Source organism: Genypterus blacodes, unplaced genomic scaffold, assembly GCF_046128005.1.
Source record: "Genypterus blacodes isolate CSIRO-AG114 ecotype Tasmania unplaced genomic scaffold, CSIRO-AGI_Gbla_v1 ptg000137l_1, whole genome shotgun sequence".
Classification (NCBI taxonomy): domain Eukaryota; kingdom Metazoa; phylum Chordata; class Actinopteri; order Ophidiiformes; family Ophidiidae; genus Genypterus; species Genypterus blacodes.
Genome location: NW_027466939.1, coordinates 699733 through 717126, shown reverse-complemented (window position 1 = coordinate 717126; position 17394 = coordinate 699733). Strand labels below are relative to the sequence as shown.

The 17394-nt window shown below is 46.3% G+C and overlaps 1 protein-coding gene across 2 annotated transcripts in view; it reads right to left on the bottom strand.

Moving 5' to 3' along the window:
• Positions 1 to 17394, bottom strand: part of LOC143011648 (myosin-10-like) — a 44673-nt gene that overhangs the window by 25814 nt on the left and 1465 nt on the right. For both annotated transcript variants that reach the window (XM_076164594.1, XM_076164595.1), the window contains exons 2-3: positions 16646 to 17023; positions 9200 to 9356 (exon numbers count right to left, since the gene is read on the bottom strand). In XM_076164594.1, coding sequence (XP_076020709.1) covers positions 9200 to 9356; positions 16646 to 16990 — 502 coding nt within the window. In that variant the 5' untranslated portion in view covers positions 16991 to 17023. The remainder of the gene's footprint in view (positions 1 to 9199; positions 9357 to 16645; positions 17024 to 17394) is intronic.

Here is a 17394-nt window from a genome sequence, read left to right as displayed (position 1 = left end):
GCATAAAGTGTGTGTGATGATGGGCTGAAAACTGTTCAACCTTCTCACCTCTGCCATTACATCCATCGTGATTAAAAGGTGACTATGAGTGTGTGTTTGTCCTCTCAGAGCTCTGTGCTTACAACCACTCGCTTATTCAGATGAAGCCAAACAAATGGCCGACTGGAAAGCAGAAAGAAAAAAATCCCAAAAATCCCACGGTGCACCTCGGAAAACAGTTAAAAGCTGTACGTGATTTCTGGTTTATTGGAGGCATAAACAGTGGTGTTGGCCTCTACGCTATGAGTTACAATCGTTTACCTTCAAGGTCGGGGGAAGTCCCCTCATAACAAGAACAATGATTTCTGTTTTTCCAGCTTTAATGAGCCGGAGCCCCTGGGTGAAGCAAGATGGATTTGGGCTCCAGGCTGAAGAGTTTTGGGGATCCTATAGCACAACCACCCACATTTAGACTTTCCACATTCCCTCCACTGTTCAGAGCAGCCAACATCCATTTATTTGCTATGATCTTGACTGATCTTGGTGCAGTGAAGCTGTTGGCTCTCCTTGTGCATCGCTCTGCTCTCCATCAGTCATCACACACACATGTTTTCTTCTTACTACTCTACATACTGTATGTTCAGTGTAACATGAGACTGCATATCTCACACACACACACACACACACACACATAAAGAAGCTTCCCCCTCCTCTGCAGACCTGGACATCGTTCATGTGAGCCACCTTGCTAACAGGAATTTAAAGATAGAAAAATGGCAGTGGGCTTGAATGAAAACATGACTTTTCCTTTCGGGGGGCCCCCTTGTTACAGCCCTCAGCACATCGCCACTGGATGTAACACATTTTTTCCACCCTGCTAGTCGAGCCCTCACAATTTGCTTCATAAAAGAAGTCGTAAAACGTGAGCAAACGCAGTGAAATTTCCGGCGCTATGGCAACCGGCTTGCACGCATCAGAACTCCTGAGAGATCGCCAGCAAACTGCTCCCTCATAAACTACTGTTGTATGTGATCAGGCTTACTTACGCCAACACACACACACACACACGGTGATTATACCAGTGCAAGTTAATATTAAAACAGTGTTTGCTCATAAAGGATTAGAGCGAAGGCAGGATCCAAACCAGAGGTACTCAAAACTACAGGAACAAAGCAGAGTGTGTGCATGTGTGTGTCTGTGTGTGTGTGTGTGTGTGAGTGTGAGTGGGTGAGAGAGCGAGAGGGCTCATGCACATTCCCAGACAGGGGAAGCGACAACCGGGCAGTGTGATCTGGGAGGTGCTCTGGTTTTCGGGGGGACCTGCGTCGTTTAACTGTCACTTCTGAAGCTTCCGAAACAATAATGATAAAGACACTTAATAAACACTGAAGTGGAGGGAGGAAGATAAAGGCTGGAGAGGAGAGCTATAGTGTGGATGGGAGGGCAAAGGTCCAGTGGTAAACTTGTACGCTGATTAAACAATAAGACATGACGGTTGAGGAGAAATGTAAGAAACATGAGGAGAGAACAGGACAAACACATCACATCCCTGAGTCCTAACAATGAAGTTATGGGCTTCTAGTTTGATCATAACAAACCATCTGTGGTCCTTTGCACCAAATTGTTAAATGTCCACAGCTAATGGAGAAGAATTGCCCTGACAAAAGCTTAAACACAAGCAGCAGCAACAGTTACAGCTGTAGATAATGGAGCTAATAGATCACTTATGACTTACTGCCTTGTAAGTTTCTATACATGACATCATTTGTAGCGTCTGAGTGAGTAAACTGTAATATTCAGTGCAGAGCCGTCTGAGCAGCTGCCAGGAGGCATTCATGAGCCCACAGACAGAGGGACAGGCGCTCCCACAGAGCTGACTGGCCATTTGTGTGTACCAAACTGTATGTATGTGTGTGTGTGAGTGTGTGTGTGTGTGTGTTTGTGTGTTGGAATTTGGGTGCCACTGGTTTCCCTCCCCAGCGATAGAGGGGCCTCTGGGTGTGGAGCAGGCGTTGTTTCCAGCAGGCTGAGGTTTTGGTTTAACAGTGAGGGGGAAATGAGGGGCAGGGGCGTCGACCTGTGGAATGTCAGCGTGACAAGGAGCCACACTGGCATCGTCATTAAAGATTTAACATGATGGTGATGATGAAGATGAGCTGTAACTCTAAGATCTGTCAACCTGTCAAGTCATATCATGATTATTATTAGAGTTGTAATAATCAGTTTACATTCTCACTATTGCCAGTTTGGTGAGATACCTCAGTCCTAATATCTACTATCAGATCAGTGTAGCATCAGTGTGTGATGAATGAATGACTGGAAACCGGCCTGAAGTGAAAGTCACAGGACGTCCCCCTGTACAGCAATGTGTCGGGCCAGACACAGAGGGAAGGGAAGACACAGGACGACCAAGAGAGGAGGAAGACAGATAGCAGCAAGAGAGAGAGAGAGAAAGGTATGAGTGGAATATTTGAGTCAAGAAGCAGGAAAGTGGGATCTCTGCAGCTATAAATAATGTAGTGTCACCCGTGGCTGTCCAGTGTTTCAGTGCTTCTGCTTCAGTTTCAGGATGGACGCCACAGTTTGCAGCTGAGATCACAGACGGGAATAGATTGTCATTATTAGCGTGTGAATGTCGCCCGCTCCCTCGGAAGTGACAGCAGTGTGTGAGGACACCGGAGGGATGGGACCACCTGGGAGAGTGTGTGTGAGAGTAGAGAGAGATCCGACGCCCTCACACACACTCACACACAAGTAGAGGAAGTTATTTTCATCGGTCGCACTTAGAGAGGCTTCCTCTCAGTCAGATCAGTGTTATCAAAGAAACAAATGGGTTAGGGTTAGGGTTAACTTTCAAATGTATTATTAGAATGATTATAGAATACTTATAGATATACTTATTATAATGACCAGCATTAATACATTCCTCCAAACCTTGATCTTATGTTGTTTTTTCAATTGTACTTGTTGGCTAAGAGCAAGTGAACAGGTTAAACAACAGCCATTAAAAGGTTAAAGGGCAGGATCACACATGTAGAGGGTGAGAGCCTTTGGTGTGTTGAGGTCAGTCTCTGAGCTCTGTGTCCTTTCTGTTTGGTTTGTTAGCCTCGTGTTATGCTGTCTGAGCCGCTCTCTACGGACTCTGAGTCTTTCCTCTCTCAAGTCCCACAACGCACATATTTCAAATGCTTAGGTTGCAGGGCTGAAATGAGAAAAGTCTGAGAGAGGAGAGAGAGAGAGAGAGAGAGAGAGAGAGAGAGAGAGAGAGAGAGAGAGAGAGAGAGAGAGAGAGAGAGAGAGAGAGAGAGAGAGAGAGAGAGAGAGGGGGTAGAACAAGGTCCCACATGTTTCTCATGCAGAGGTGCTGGGCCCGTCTAGTAAACATTCTTGGGGTAATCAAGAGACTCTTTGATGTACATAATGTGTCTATTCCGCTGTATGAACTATAACTCATGTCTGTTGCACTGAAGATGAACGACCGCTACACAGCAGCACAGCATCGCGAACCAGACTCAACTTTCCAGACCCGGGTCAGGGAGCGGGCCCAGGGAATTGGAAACTGAGGTAATTCAGAGGCAGCAGCAGGCATTCTCAATCATATGTGAAGTCGTAAGAATGTACGCTTACAATATGGAGCCCCAGAAGAAAAACACACACACACACACACACACACACACACACAGAGAGACCACATGGAGCGAGACATGGCTTTGGAGAGCCATAGCGCTCATTTTGGTTCACTGCCAAAGTATCAGCAGTACTAAACAAACACACAAACAAACTCGAGTCCTAATTGTGTCTCATTAAACTTCTCTGCTCCAAATCTGTACACTGAAGCCATTAAAACCATCACGACGAATGCCAATCTTTTAATAATGCATAAGTTCATCAGAGTGATTTACAAACACTGACAAATACAAACACAACACTTCCAGCCGGAGGATCCAAATGAGACTTTCAGCACCGCGTCCTGAGACCAAAGCTCGAAGAAACAAACTGCCTCTCCTCTGGTGTGCGGGGCCCAACAGTCCCACAGAGCAATAACTTACTACTGCACAGGATATGATGTCATGTTCCCCTGTGCTACAGTGCAGACTAGACTGAGCACCAGTGAGAGCAGCAGACGTGTTCACTGCACAGCACCAAGAAGATGAGAGCACGCATGTTACAGATGAGGAGCTGGATCAAATCAACTCCCTTTGTTGAGGAACTCTGGTAGCAAAGCACCAACATTAAAGTAGCAGGACTCACACTGTTATATCACACACACACACACACACACACACACACAGTCTATAGAGAGTAAAATTAGCCTGTTGTTGTTGGGTGTAGCCTCTGAGCCAATGAGAGGGGAGCGTGAGCAGAGCGGGAGATATGGCACAAAGTATTTGGCGATGTAATCGATTGCAGATGGCAGCCGTCGGGTGGTTTTGCTCGGCCCACAGTGGCTCTTTGTGATCGCTAGGCCGGCCATAATCCAACACGGACGAGGCTGTTTGGGTGTGTTTACGCTGGCACCTCTAATATCGCATCACTGAGCTCTGCAGCCCAACAGGAATCCAGACGCACAAAGGGGAGGGTGGCGGGGGAGAAGAGGGGGGGATGGCTGATCTGATACAAACAATAAATGGTGCTAATCAGCAAATCTGAAGAGAGTAAAGGGTCAAAGAGTTTGTAAATACAGCTTAAGAGACTGAGGTGTTAAATCATTAATGACATTACTACATTAACTCTACAGAAGAACATTCATTCATTCATTCATTCAATCAGTGTGACACTGAGCATCCAGCCAGCGGTCAGTGTGATGCAGACAGCCTGGCTCCTCCCCTCGGCCTGTAATGTTTCCACTGTCTGTCAGGTAACACAATCTGTCAGTGTTATGTGTCACCAATGACAACACTGTCCAGGACAGATGGACCTGACATACAGTACATGACAGGAGCTGTCCCCTCAATCACTCATCTACACACTCATCCCACTGTCTGCTCCTCAAGCACACACACACACACACACACACACACACACACACACACACACACACACACACACACACACACACCCACACATAGTCTAGAGGTCAGCATGCAGCCAAGAGTGCTGAGTGCCAAATGTATGTAATGTGTGTGCGCGCTTGTGTGTGTATGTGTGTGTGACATACATCAGAACTATGAGCCTGCTAACAAAATATGTCTTGAACTATTTACCATTAAAGATGTATCTGTCAGTAAGGATTCCTGTGCGAGGGTGTGTTTGTGTGTGGGCATGCGCGTGTGTATGTGTGCGTGTGTGTGTGTGTGTGTGTGTGTGTGCGCGCCCACTGTTTTAACAAGCTCCACCATTTGCTCGAAACCTCATCTCCTCAACAGACAGTCCGTTTGAAGACCTAGAAGAGTTTTGAAACACACACACACACACACACACACACACACACACACACACACACACACACACACACACACACATAGAGACACTCACAGGCTCACTCCCAGTGACCCTCTGCACCTGTCTTGTCACTCAGGCCCTGGGTGTGCCCTCCCTCACCACCACACCGTGAGGTCTCATTTCCCAGCAAAGATCTCTGTGGCTCCAGGCCCCCCCACTCCACACACACACACACACACACACACACACACACACACACACACACACACACACACACACACACACACACACACACACACACACACAGCAACCATGGTCCCAGTCCCCTCCAGACTGCACAAAGCCCCCATTGTGAGGCACAATGCCGGCCACCCTCGCTGCCTTTCCTTTTTAGCCTCTGCTCGGCTTCCCCCATGAGTCTGTCCCTTCTGCCCCGTTGCTGTCGTCTAAACTTATTCCCCTCATCTTTGTCAGTCTTCCTCTCATCTTTCCCTTCAAACCTTCTCTCCTTTACTCTCAGGCTGCCATTAGTAGTTGTATCTATAGGGGATATCTGTCATGTTGTCAGATTGCTGTTGAATACAGAGCTGCAAGCACATAACAACACACACCTACTACAGCTCTGAGTCTGCTTGTTTACTGGCAAAGACTCAAGAGGAGGAAGTTTGAGAGTCACAGTGGGAGCAAAGACAATTTTCAATCGTAAAAATTATACTATTATAATCTGAAAATATGCAGCCCACAACCAATCATGTTACACTATTGTGCAGTTGTGGTAACCATGGCACATGCATCGCATAGCAACAAGTCCAAGTGTGGCTCTTGGTTCTGGTCATAACCCACACCGTCTTACACACTGTGACTGACTGATCTGGGTCTATTCAGTGTAATGTAGGCGGTAAAGGTACTGATTGATGGAAAACAAAGACCAAAGGAATATCAGGCCATGTTGAGGCGCTGTTGTTCCCAGTGACAGCTGGATTGCTGCTCACACTGCTGTTGGATCATGACAGTGACAGGCCTGAAGTTCACACTGTAGACAACACTGAGAAACAGAGGCATGAGCCAGAAACAGGCAGCTACTGTCAATGAGGTAAGGTGAGAGAAAAAGAATGAAAACTACCACACACACACACACACACACACACACACACACACACACACTGATGGAACTCTGCCAGAAACTGACTGGATGCAAAGAAGAGAAAATGGGGCACAACGGTAACGAGACCTTAACCATGGCAACCCTGCCCACATACAGTATATCCTGACACGGTGGACCGATGGGGAGACGGCCATTTCACACACTTGTCCTCCTATGTTTCCTTCTCAATGGAGAAAAGGGAAGGAACTAAACACCAAAAGGAGTCATCACAAAGCTGCCAGCAGGGCTGTGGTTGTATTTTTGATGTTAAGTGAACAGAGACCAAAGGATCCTTTAAGGATGTGGGAAGATTTCCTCTTCAACTTCTTCCAAGACAGAACATTCTGCTTGAAACAGACAAAGAAGAGGCGCGAACAAACGACGGTGAAAGAGGGGACAGAGTGGACACGAGGGAGCCCAGCTGTTTGCGTTTCTTAAAGAAGAAAGAGAGCAATTATCAAACATTAGGAGATTCTAAACCGTCTATGAAGGCTTTGGAATGTAGGAAGAGGAAGACGTTCTCCTCCTGAATGGGACAGGAGGAGGACACTGAGTCAATATCATTCGCTGAACTGACCCCTCTGTTTGACATCCAAGCAGAAGGTTATTTTGGTCACATGCATCAGATATTCAGATGGGTAACCATAGTGATGCACCCCTGCTTATAGGAGCTGGGCAGCGGGTGACAGGCTGCCACAACTTCACCATGACTCAGCCTGGAGAATTTATATGAGCACGACATGGAGAGCTGGGACAATGATGACCTCTTTCCATTGCCTGAACCTGACCCCCCCCCCCCCTCACACACACACGCACACACAAAAAGGGGGGGCAGGAACAGTGCCACAGCAGAGTCACCCCATATCAAGGCAAAGCTTGAGAGAGTTGGCGGTGGTTTTAGGTTTGTGTGTGTGAGTGCTTGTGTGTGTGTGTGTGTGTGTTTGTGGTTCTGAATAAAGCTGTATTTATAGAATGGGACATATGGGGAGTGTAAGAAATGGGACACACACACACACTAGAGTTAGTAAAAAAGTGAAAAAAAAACAACTGAGCAGAAAAGATTTGATTCCAGTGCCGGATCATTGCTATCATGTTCCAGAGGGATTAAAATAGAGACAATTATAAAAATCTATCCTGTCATTAACTTTTGGCAAACAAAGTCCTCTGACGTCTTCACCGCACTCCTGTTCAGCCCAGGGCTCCGGTCCAGGTCCCAGCTGTGTGAGATCCTGACCTGAGGCCAGAGAGAAGCCTGGAGGCTTTTAATGACAGGGAGGCTGCAGCACATCACACACACACACACAAGCCTTGTAGATTTACAGCTGCAGCTGTAGAGGTCGACCACAGAACCAGTGACAATACGGATGCGGTTTCAGGCTGAAGTACGTCGTCACAAATCAGATTTAAAGACAAGAGAAACACGAGCAGCAGCACTTAACCGACCATCACAGAGCTTCCATGGGAAAGGACCGTCTCATTCATCATACACACAATCAATTCCAATCTAATAGCGTTCCAGTGTCCTTAATGTAAACACACTGAGTGACAGATTAAAGATTCTTGTTCCAGTCTCTTCAGGGTCACTGTGGTGTTTCTGATGGGTCCCTATATGCTGTAATCAATACTGCCTGAGTGCCAACACAACTCTACAGGATCACTTCAGCAGGGCCAGTTAATTGCTACAGGCAGACTTGTTTGTGTGTTCATGTGCGTCCCTTTCCCCCTCCCCTCCATCTCTCCCTCTCTAAATCCCTCCATCACAGTATCGGCTCCAGCACTCAAGCTTCTCCTCAACCACGCTATCAAGAGCTTAGAGAGCTCAGCGTCATCACTGACAGCACGCCACTCTGATCTCAGCAGGAACATCGTTAAAAACATGTAGGCTGGTAAGAATGGTCGTGTTAATACTTGTTAGGTGAGCATGAATCATACTGGAAGAGAACCTTAGCATTCACTTTGCTTTAAACGACAAATCTGAACATTTAAACTCAAATATCAAATGTCAGGTGGAGCCAAACTCACATGAGCATAGCAAAACACTGGCCAATAATAATGAGAAAAGCTCATTGTTAATCAGAAAACATGAAATACTAAATCCTTAGCCGTGTTAAAGGAGCTGAGCGGAGCGTTGAAGTCTCCTATGCCAGCAATTTTGCAAGAACCACAGACTGCTGACACAACTGGAAAACCTTCCTGTCACCATTCTTCATCTAACTCTAACTCCTCCATAAGCGACTAAGGCAGGACTGCTTCTCACACATAATCAACGATGTCACATCCTCTCTGACCTTGTGACCTTTTACACACTTTGCACACTTTCTTCACACACTAATCCTCTTGACTATGCAGCAAAACCCCACATTGCCTGCAAGTGAGCTAAACTCCCTGGCAGGAGAGAGCGAGACACAAAGACACTTACAGGGAACAATCCGCCTCAATAAGAAAATCCCTGTTGTTGTTTTGCACTCTGAAAACAAAAACATCCTGTAGAAACTAATCCATGGTGCCAAAGTTCCCTCCCACTGGAAATAAAAACAATTCACCTTTATTATAAAATGACCATTCTGAAAAACAAACTCCACACCGGAAAGAACGATGACACGTTATGTTTTCATCAGATTCTCAAGGAAAAACAAGAGTCCAGACGAAAACAAAGCTAAAAGGTCATTTTTACAGATCGAGTCTGTGTCATACCTTGAAGCATGCAGCGGTACGCTGCCTCAGAGATGGCGTAGATGTGTGGAGGCATCTCGTGCCTCTTCTTCCCTCTGTACATCTCGATGATGTTCTCTGAATAGATGGGCAGGTTCTTGTAAGGGTTGATGACCACACAGAACAGGCCAGAGTATGTCTGCAAGTAAGAGATACACATCAGATCAACAATGGGAAATAACAGAAGAGGCAAAGAGGAAAAGGGATTTATTCATCAGAACCCACTAGAACTAATGACAAGGGATCAAACAATAACATTACACTCACGAGCCTGTATTGATCCACACAGAACATGGAAACATCCTTATCTTTCACTGCTAGAGGAGATAAATGAGTGTTTTTCCATCTCTTCCTATCTTCTGGCCTGCCTTGTGTCAGCGCAGTAGGAGCTTACATCATCATAGAGGCATGATTGATCAAGGGCAGACTGATAGGCAGAGTTGAGAGCAAAATGACTAAAGCGACACTGAACAGACTCTTTCCTCCTCTGAAGCTGAAAGAAACCCAGAGAGTCCCAAATAAAGCCATCAACTCAAACACAATAACAGCGTTACAAAGAATCCTGTGGCATCAAACCGCCAGCGCAGCTAACATTTAGCCTGCATTCTGACTTGTGGTGTTACATTTGGCTGTGTAATTAGCCTTAAGACCTCTCCCCAGAGTGTGAGAGTGGCATGAGCACTCCTCAGCTAGGCGGTGGGCTGAATCCACCAGGCTGCAGGCTGCCAGGAATGAGCGAGAGGCCCTGGTGGGGCAGTGGCTCTCTCTCATTCTACAGATGCTATAGGGGCTTTGCATTCCTCCTATAGACGACAGAGGAAGGGCCGATCACTGCTTACCGGGACTGTGACTTTCATCACCGGCATGTTAGGCTGACACAGACTGGGACAAATGCCCAACCTTATCTACCACACAACCTAAAGCATGGATCAAGCTGAAACTTCATGCTGGATGGGTTTGCATACAAAGTAGCTCAACTTCCTCCATTTAAAAGAGCTAAGAAGCGAGTATAAAGAAGACAGATCAGGAGAACAATCATTAACTGCAGCCGAAGTACAAGAGTCAGAGGGCAATACAACACACAGAGAAAATGGCCACTGATAGACAAATCATTACCAAACATCTATCAGGACAAGATCACACGAATACTTGACGGATGTAGAGAAGCTACCAGGCCGGTCTGGCAGGAGGCCCGAGGGATGAGAAGCAGCTGGCTCCCTGCTGGCTTACAAGGTCACAGACAGACAGACGTGTTTGTTTGTTCTGTCTCCATCCTGCACCCTGCAGACACTCACAAAGCCCGGACAGAATTCTGCAGGGACGCTCGCATTCCAAAACTACAAACTGTCACGTGTAGGAAAAACAAAACGAGGAGCAACGAGCCGTGAAAATAATCATTTTTAAACCCTGCTGCTCTTCCTTCAGTTTGGCAGGGGTCCATTAGAGTGAGTTTGGAGGAAGATGGCAGTTGGCGAGGTGGGTGAGCAGGTAAAGTATTGTATGTGCAAGTCACCATTCTGACACTATAATGGGGAGGTGAGGGTTGGCTCCTTTGACTGGTTTGGAAGATGTAAGATCTGAATAACCTAAGAGACAAACAGAGAAATCCTTTACTGTAAATAATGACCCTGTAATGTCACTCCTGTATCAAACTCCTCTGGCCTTCTGTTGCCCTTCAAGACTAAATCTATGTCAGAAATGCACTGGGAGCAGAGTGGGGCACCGTGATGAGTGACTCAGCAGCCGTGGGTCAATGTAGTGGCCCCAGAGAGAGCAGACAGAATACTGTAGGCTGTTATGTAACCGCCCGGCTGGGGTCTTCAGTCAGCGGGCCGATATGCTGCGCAGGAGGAGCATGTAGGAGGAAAGCGTACAGAAATAAAGAGTGGGTCAGAGATCCAGCTGACAAGGCTCCCCGAGGCCTAATCCAGCAGAGGCATCACAAACACTTCACCGTGCTCTCAGCTCTCTACCTGACCAGGAAGAGTTGTGTGAGAGTGGGAGGGAGAGAGAGGGAGAGGGAGAGGGAGAGAGAAAAAGAGAGAGACAGTTCTGTAACACTGACACTCCACTCTCCTTTTCGAAGCTAATGAAAAATTGATTCCCCCTTTATGTGAAAACTGATGCTGCCATAGTCGGGGGTCTGTTCTGATCCCTCTGGCTCTGTTGACGTGCGGCACTGAAGCAGCTGGTGAGGCTGCAGAGAGAGAGATTCCTGATGATAACCACCCTCGCTCGCCCACTCCCCTGGCAGCGAGGGCAGAATGTGCGTGGACAGCTTCTATCTTTAATGATTCAAGCGACAACTGCAATTTGCCGCGTCACCTCTTGGGGCAGATGGAATGAGTGTGTGTGAGCGTACAAAGCTAAACAGATCGCTGCACAATGCTCCAGGTTAAGATTTCAGATTCTATTCTATTAAACAAAGAATATGCACCTCGCTATCAGAGCAGAAATCTCTGATCTGATGTCTGTCTCTGCTGCTCAGCTTTGGACAGAGTTAGGGATCCCGGGTTGAACCCCCTCTTTGATACTTAAAACACATAAAAACATTTGCATAAAAGCCTGTTATGTTTACTGTCTCACTCTTGCACACCTGTCTCTGCACTGCTGCTTGATTCAGCATAAAGGGAGCTTCACTAAACGTGTGCCTAGAGACCGAACTCAACACCGCCTGCCAAAGCACCACGCCTGGCCCTGTCCAGGAAAGAGAAGGTGATGTTTCCACTGTGAAATCAGATCCAGGGGAGGGGATGCCGTGGCCTAGTAACAGCTGAGCAACACACACGGGCAACAGCAGACACAACAGCCGACCCCATCTGCTGCCTCTGATCAGTCAGGCAGCCTGCGCACATGGATAAGGTGTTCTCCGGTGCCCGGGGTAGGTGGGGCGCTCCGGGGGGCAGAGACGGCCTGGGTGTCATTGATCTGTGTGTGTGAGAGTCCTTGATCACGCCCGACAGCACTCTGCTCTGCTGATCCCACAACAAACCTAATGAATACTTCAGTCTAGGCTCTGAAATATAATCAATACACAGAGTGCTGAGTCTCCCTGACAGCAGAACACTTTCTACCTCAACTATTTACAGCAGAGCAACAACATTCTATTCAATACAACACACTATGGGAGAGCGGAGGTTTCATGTCTGTGTTTGTCTCAATGACAGCCACAGTCAAAGCAAACAGAATGCAATTCATATCGCCATGGCAACAAGGCATTTCAGATCTCAGAGAGGCCAAATTTATTATATTGAAACATTGGAAAGTGCTGCAAACTCCCTCACTTAATATGTTTGTCTTCTCTGCAGGGATAAGAATGAGGAGGAGTTCACCGCTGCTGAACCCTGCAGCATCAAAACAAATCATCAGTTCTTTATTTCTTCAATTAAATGTTAAATATAGTTTGAAGGCATACTGGTGGAAAATGGCTGTGTCGTAAAAAATAGTATAACTCATACTATTGATGACTGCATGGGAGCTGGAGCAACTAAATGGAATGCAGCCACAATTCATTTAACTTAGTTGCACCTGTGCTTGTCATAGTTGCTCTCATAAATGCATTATGTGACTGCTCTCCCTTTAATCCTGCTGATTCAGACTGTGACACACACTGCACATCTGCAGCTTGGTAAGTCCCAACTAATGAGAAACATCATGCACACAACATTCCTTTAGTCAAACACGTTTTGTCATTGAGAGTCCAACCAAGCATGCTGAGTATGGCTGTATGACAATCCAAATAAAGTCAAATCTATCATCTAACAGAAAGATACACATTGATTTAACCCCTTCGTTACACTCTAAGTGCTGCACTTCTTACACAATGTCTCCCTCAGATTTGTGTTGCAGGTTTTGTGAACCAGATATCAGGAATTCAAATCCCACTAAATCCCAAAGTGAATAAAAGCAATTAGAGGTTGCTATGGAAACTGTGGGACAAGGTGTTTTGTAACATGCAGCTTTTCAAAACTATTTTCAAAACTGCAATAATAATAGAAACATATGTACAAATATAGACAAAAGGCAGAATTGCAGAAACGCTTTTTGTTTCTGGAGTGCAGATGCAAATCCAGGTCCAGATCCAGATCATCTCAGAGAGGGACTGAACTACAGACATTTCTCTTCTAGTGTTAAAATTTCAAGCCAATCTGATAAGCAGTTTCTGAGTTATGCGTATACACACACGTACACACACGTACACACGTACACACACACACACACACACACACACACACACACACACAGGAGCCATTACAATAGACTCTCCCTCTCTGTGAAGCAAACGTCAAATACTATGCATATCTGAACTTGATGCCATTTCCATAATATGTGACCTCAGTTCATTCTGCAGCGATTTACATTGAGGTGAAAGCAAAGGTCCCGCCCCTTACACAACCAATCTGACAAATTTGATTCTAATCCAATAAACAGTGTTTGAGATATCACTGCAGCAGACAAATATCAGATCACAATAAAACCAACCCACAACTGCTTGGAAACTCATTAATGTCGGGGAACTAGGGGTGAGGATGAAGGAGAGAAGTGAGAGAAGGGAAGAAAGTGTGAGAAAGGGAGTAGAGCTGATGAAAAAAAAGGAAGGACACCGAGCGGCAGCAGAGCTGAAGTGGGCGGCAGGAGACAAATAGACAACAGGCTGAGTCTTTCTGCCTTGAAAGAATGCTGAGGCTTTTTGACAGCTGAGGCTTATCTAATGACACAAAGGCCTGCTTGTAGCCCGGCCAGTGCAGCAAAGCCCAGTGTGGAGCGCTGCAGCTGGCCTGTGACTCACACACAGACAGAAAGCTGTTTCAAATGAATGAGTTAACTCAACAGAGTGACCGACTTCACACAGACAGAGCCGTCAGATGGGTGAGTGGCCACTGAGAGCCAACATAGGGCCGATGAATCACATGTAGGCTTACCACAAAAGGTTACTATGGTCACCTCGTAGAGGCAGGAGAGGGGAATGGGCGATGCTCACAACATCGCCAGATATTGACTGTGAGTGTTATGAGTCTAGTGTGTCCCATTGACTCAAATTGCTCAGCAGGTTCAGAGTCGTCTAAGGATTGGAAAGTTCCTGGTTCGGTTCAAGGCTCCTCTGTTTCAAGTGTGTTGTTGTAAAGCAAGCAAGCACTGCAAACCTAACTACTCCCGATGTGGTAGGTTGGAGCCTTGCATCAGTGTGAATGTGAAGGCATTTGATATATAGGTACCATCCATACGAACACATTAGCTAACAGCGTGCTGCCACCTGAATACTGATCCTGTTCTGCTAAACAACTTCCATGTAGGTTGTCGTTCTCTTCCCCAACCTCTTAAAATTCAAGCTCCTTTTCAGTGTCAACACACAATTACAAGATCATTTGCTGATGTGAAATGTTCCCAAACAACCGATGCTTCTGGCCTTTTCATGCTTTAACGTTCCAGCATATTTCGAAATCTTCTTCTACTTTGTTATTACTGGTTGGCAACCTTCATTGCTCATTACCACCGCCAACTTGGCTGGACTGTGGTGTCACATTGCCCAATAATCAATTACATGCACTTAATTGATTATGCTTTCAAAATGAGTAGTCAATTGTGACAGCTCTGAAAAGGATAAAGGTTTACAAAATAAATATGTGTGTTCTGACCACACTGGGGCCTCAACTTCTGGCAAGCTGTGTGTGACGGCCACAGTAAGTTATATTCAGACATGAGGCCTCCCAGCCACCTCAACTGAGAACACAGCCCCGGGGGCATCATAACATGTCTGGAGTAGATGTAGCCGAGCTGCAGGGGGCAGGTCACACACACTGGGCAGAGGTTAGACCACAGGAACACACATGTTTCCCATTTCTTTTGACCAAGGGGCAATTTTACAAGCGCCACAGCCAATTTGGAATCATAAAAAGATAGAGATTGATGATGAAGAGAGTTGATGAACCATATCAGTCACTTCTCTCTCTCCACTTCTGGACTGACTGGACCAGTACACAGACTGTGTTGATGGATGGATCGGACGACGGATGGCCAGACCTTTTAATTTAAACACACAACGCATGTACACCCATTGCGTGAAGAAAAAAGGCAACACACTCCAGCTGACAGTGAATGGTCTTTTAAGGAGGATTGATCAAAAGTGCACCAATTCCCTTCACAGCCGCTGCACCAGAGTCACTCAGATGCTAACCAACCTACATTCTATTCCTGGAAAACATGTCACTAAATGGGTCAAGATCACAGCTAGAACTTTGGTGAGAGGCTCCATCTGTAGTAGAATGGGATCATCTGGGCAGCTGTGACGCCGAGCACAAGACTGAGGCCAAATGAATACATATAAACTTTAAAAAGTATTGGTTTCTCTCTACTTTGGCCTAAAAATTATGTGACTTTGAGATTTAAACAATAGAAATAAATATTTGCTGGAATGCGCCGTTGTGCTGCAGCTTTCCAAAATACTGATGTCTGACTGTCGTGTTATTTAGGTTACAGCACACCATGACAAACTTTAAAAGAATGACCTCCAAATGTTTGTGTGGAGGGAAAGTAATGTATATGTAAACAGCCTTCTCCTCCTAATAGCCTGCATATGGCCTGGTGAATATGAGGTCAACACACAAGGTGAAGCTCTGCCATGTTACCCTATATGTTACTCAGGGTGAATCCCCATAGAGGCTGATGCTCCTCATCATTCAAGCCATCTAAAGATCAAACAGGGCCCACCAGTAGGTGCAGTGAGAAGGACAAACACATTGAAGCCTGCAGTGTTTATGGAAGAGGTCTGTGAGCAGAGGAGGACAGAAGCCCAGGGGGGGGGGGGTAACAATCTGTAACCCAGAGGCACCGGGGGAGAGGGGCAAAGTCTGGCAATGGTTAAAAGTTTAGAGAGATCTGTCAGTCATACTGTGTGTGTGTGTGTTTGTGTGTGTGGTCAGCATTCATTCAGAACAGCAAAGAGCTCAACTGCCCCCAGACACAGATTGATAAGTCTCAGATATCACTTTCAGCACAACAGGGCAGAAGGAATGGATGCTAGGTTAAAAGGCTACAATGACCACCAATCACTTTTCCGCCCACTTCCTGTCCTGTTCCGTCTGTGCAGTGGTGTAAGGTTGAACAATTGGGGAACAAACTGAGGCTTTGTTGAAATTAGACTATCATTGACAGTATTCCACTAGGGAGGCAGTAGCCCAGTGGGTAGAGCTTCCGCTTGGGAACTGGAGGGTGGTTGGTTCGAGCCCCTGCCGAGATGCCCCTGAGCAAGACACCGAACCCTCAATTGCTCCCCCCTCTGCGAAGGGTGGTAATGTAATGTAAGTCGCTTTGGATAAAAGCGTCTGCCAAAATAACTGTAATGTAATGTAATGGGTTTCTGTGAGTATTTTAAGTCCATCTCCCCCATCTATCAAGCATTAGAAAGACAATAGAGCCTAACACACTCACGTATATGAGTCCAGAGTAGTAGCGATCCTTCAGGTTGTGCAGCACAGACGCCTCGTTCAGGCAGGTGAGCTCCGCCATGTCCTCCACCTTGCTGAACTTGGGCGGGTTCATCTTCTGGATGTCGTCCTTGTTGATCACCACCTTCTTACCGTTCTCTGCCAGCTCCAGCACCACCTCCTCACCGCGCTCCTCACGCACGCCGGCTGCCTCGAAGCCATGACGCTCTGAGGGGATCCACACCAGCTTCTTGGCCGTCCAGTCAGCCTGCGAGGCCGGGTTATAAACCACGGCCCGGTCCACAAACAGGTACCGCTCCGGATCTTCCTGTCCACTCCGATTAGACATCTTACCAGGGAGTTACCACAGCAACGTGGTTACCTGGAAGAGGCAGGGGTTCAAACTGCTTAGATAATGAATGTGGCATGCGGGACACAGATTATGGAAAATTTGTGAGGAAACATTTATACTAGACCCATTATGACTTCAGTTGTTTCCCCTAAAATAGCTGGAGCGTCTGAACGTGTCATGTCAAAGGAGCTAAACTTTTTGATAAAAACGGGCAGTGTTTTCACTCAGTTTGCACAGCTGCAAGATCTCTTTTATCAAATAATCGATTAGTCAACTGACAGAAAATGAATTGAGAACCATTTAATAAATGATTATTCACTGCAGCCTTTTATTATTAACAGATAATTTCATCATGTTAAACTGTTGTAATGAAAAATAAGAAATCTTCAGACATCACTATG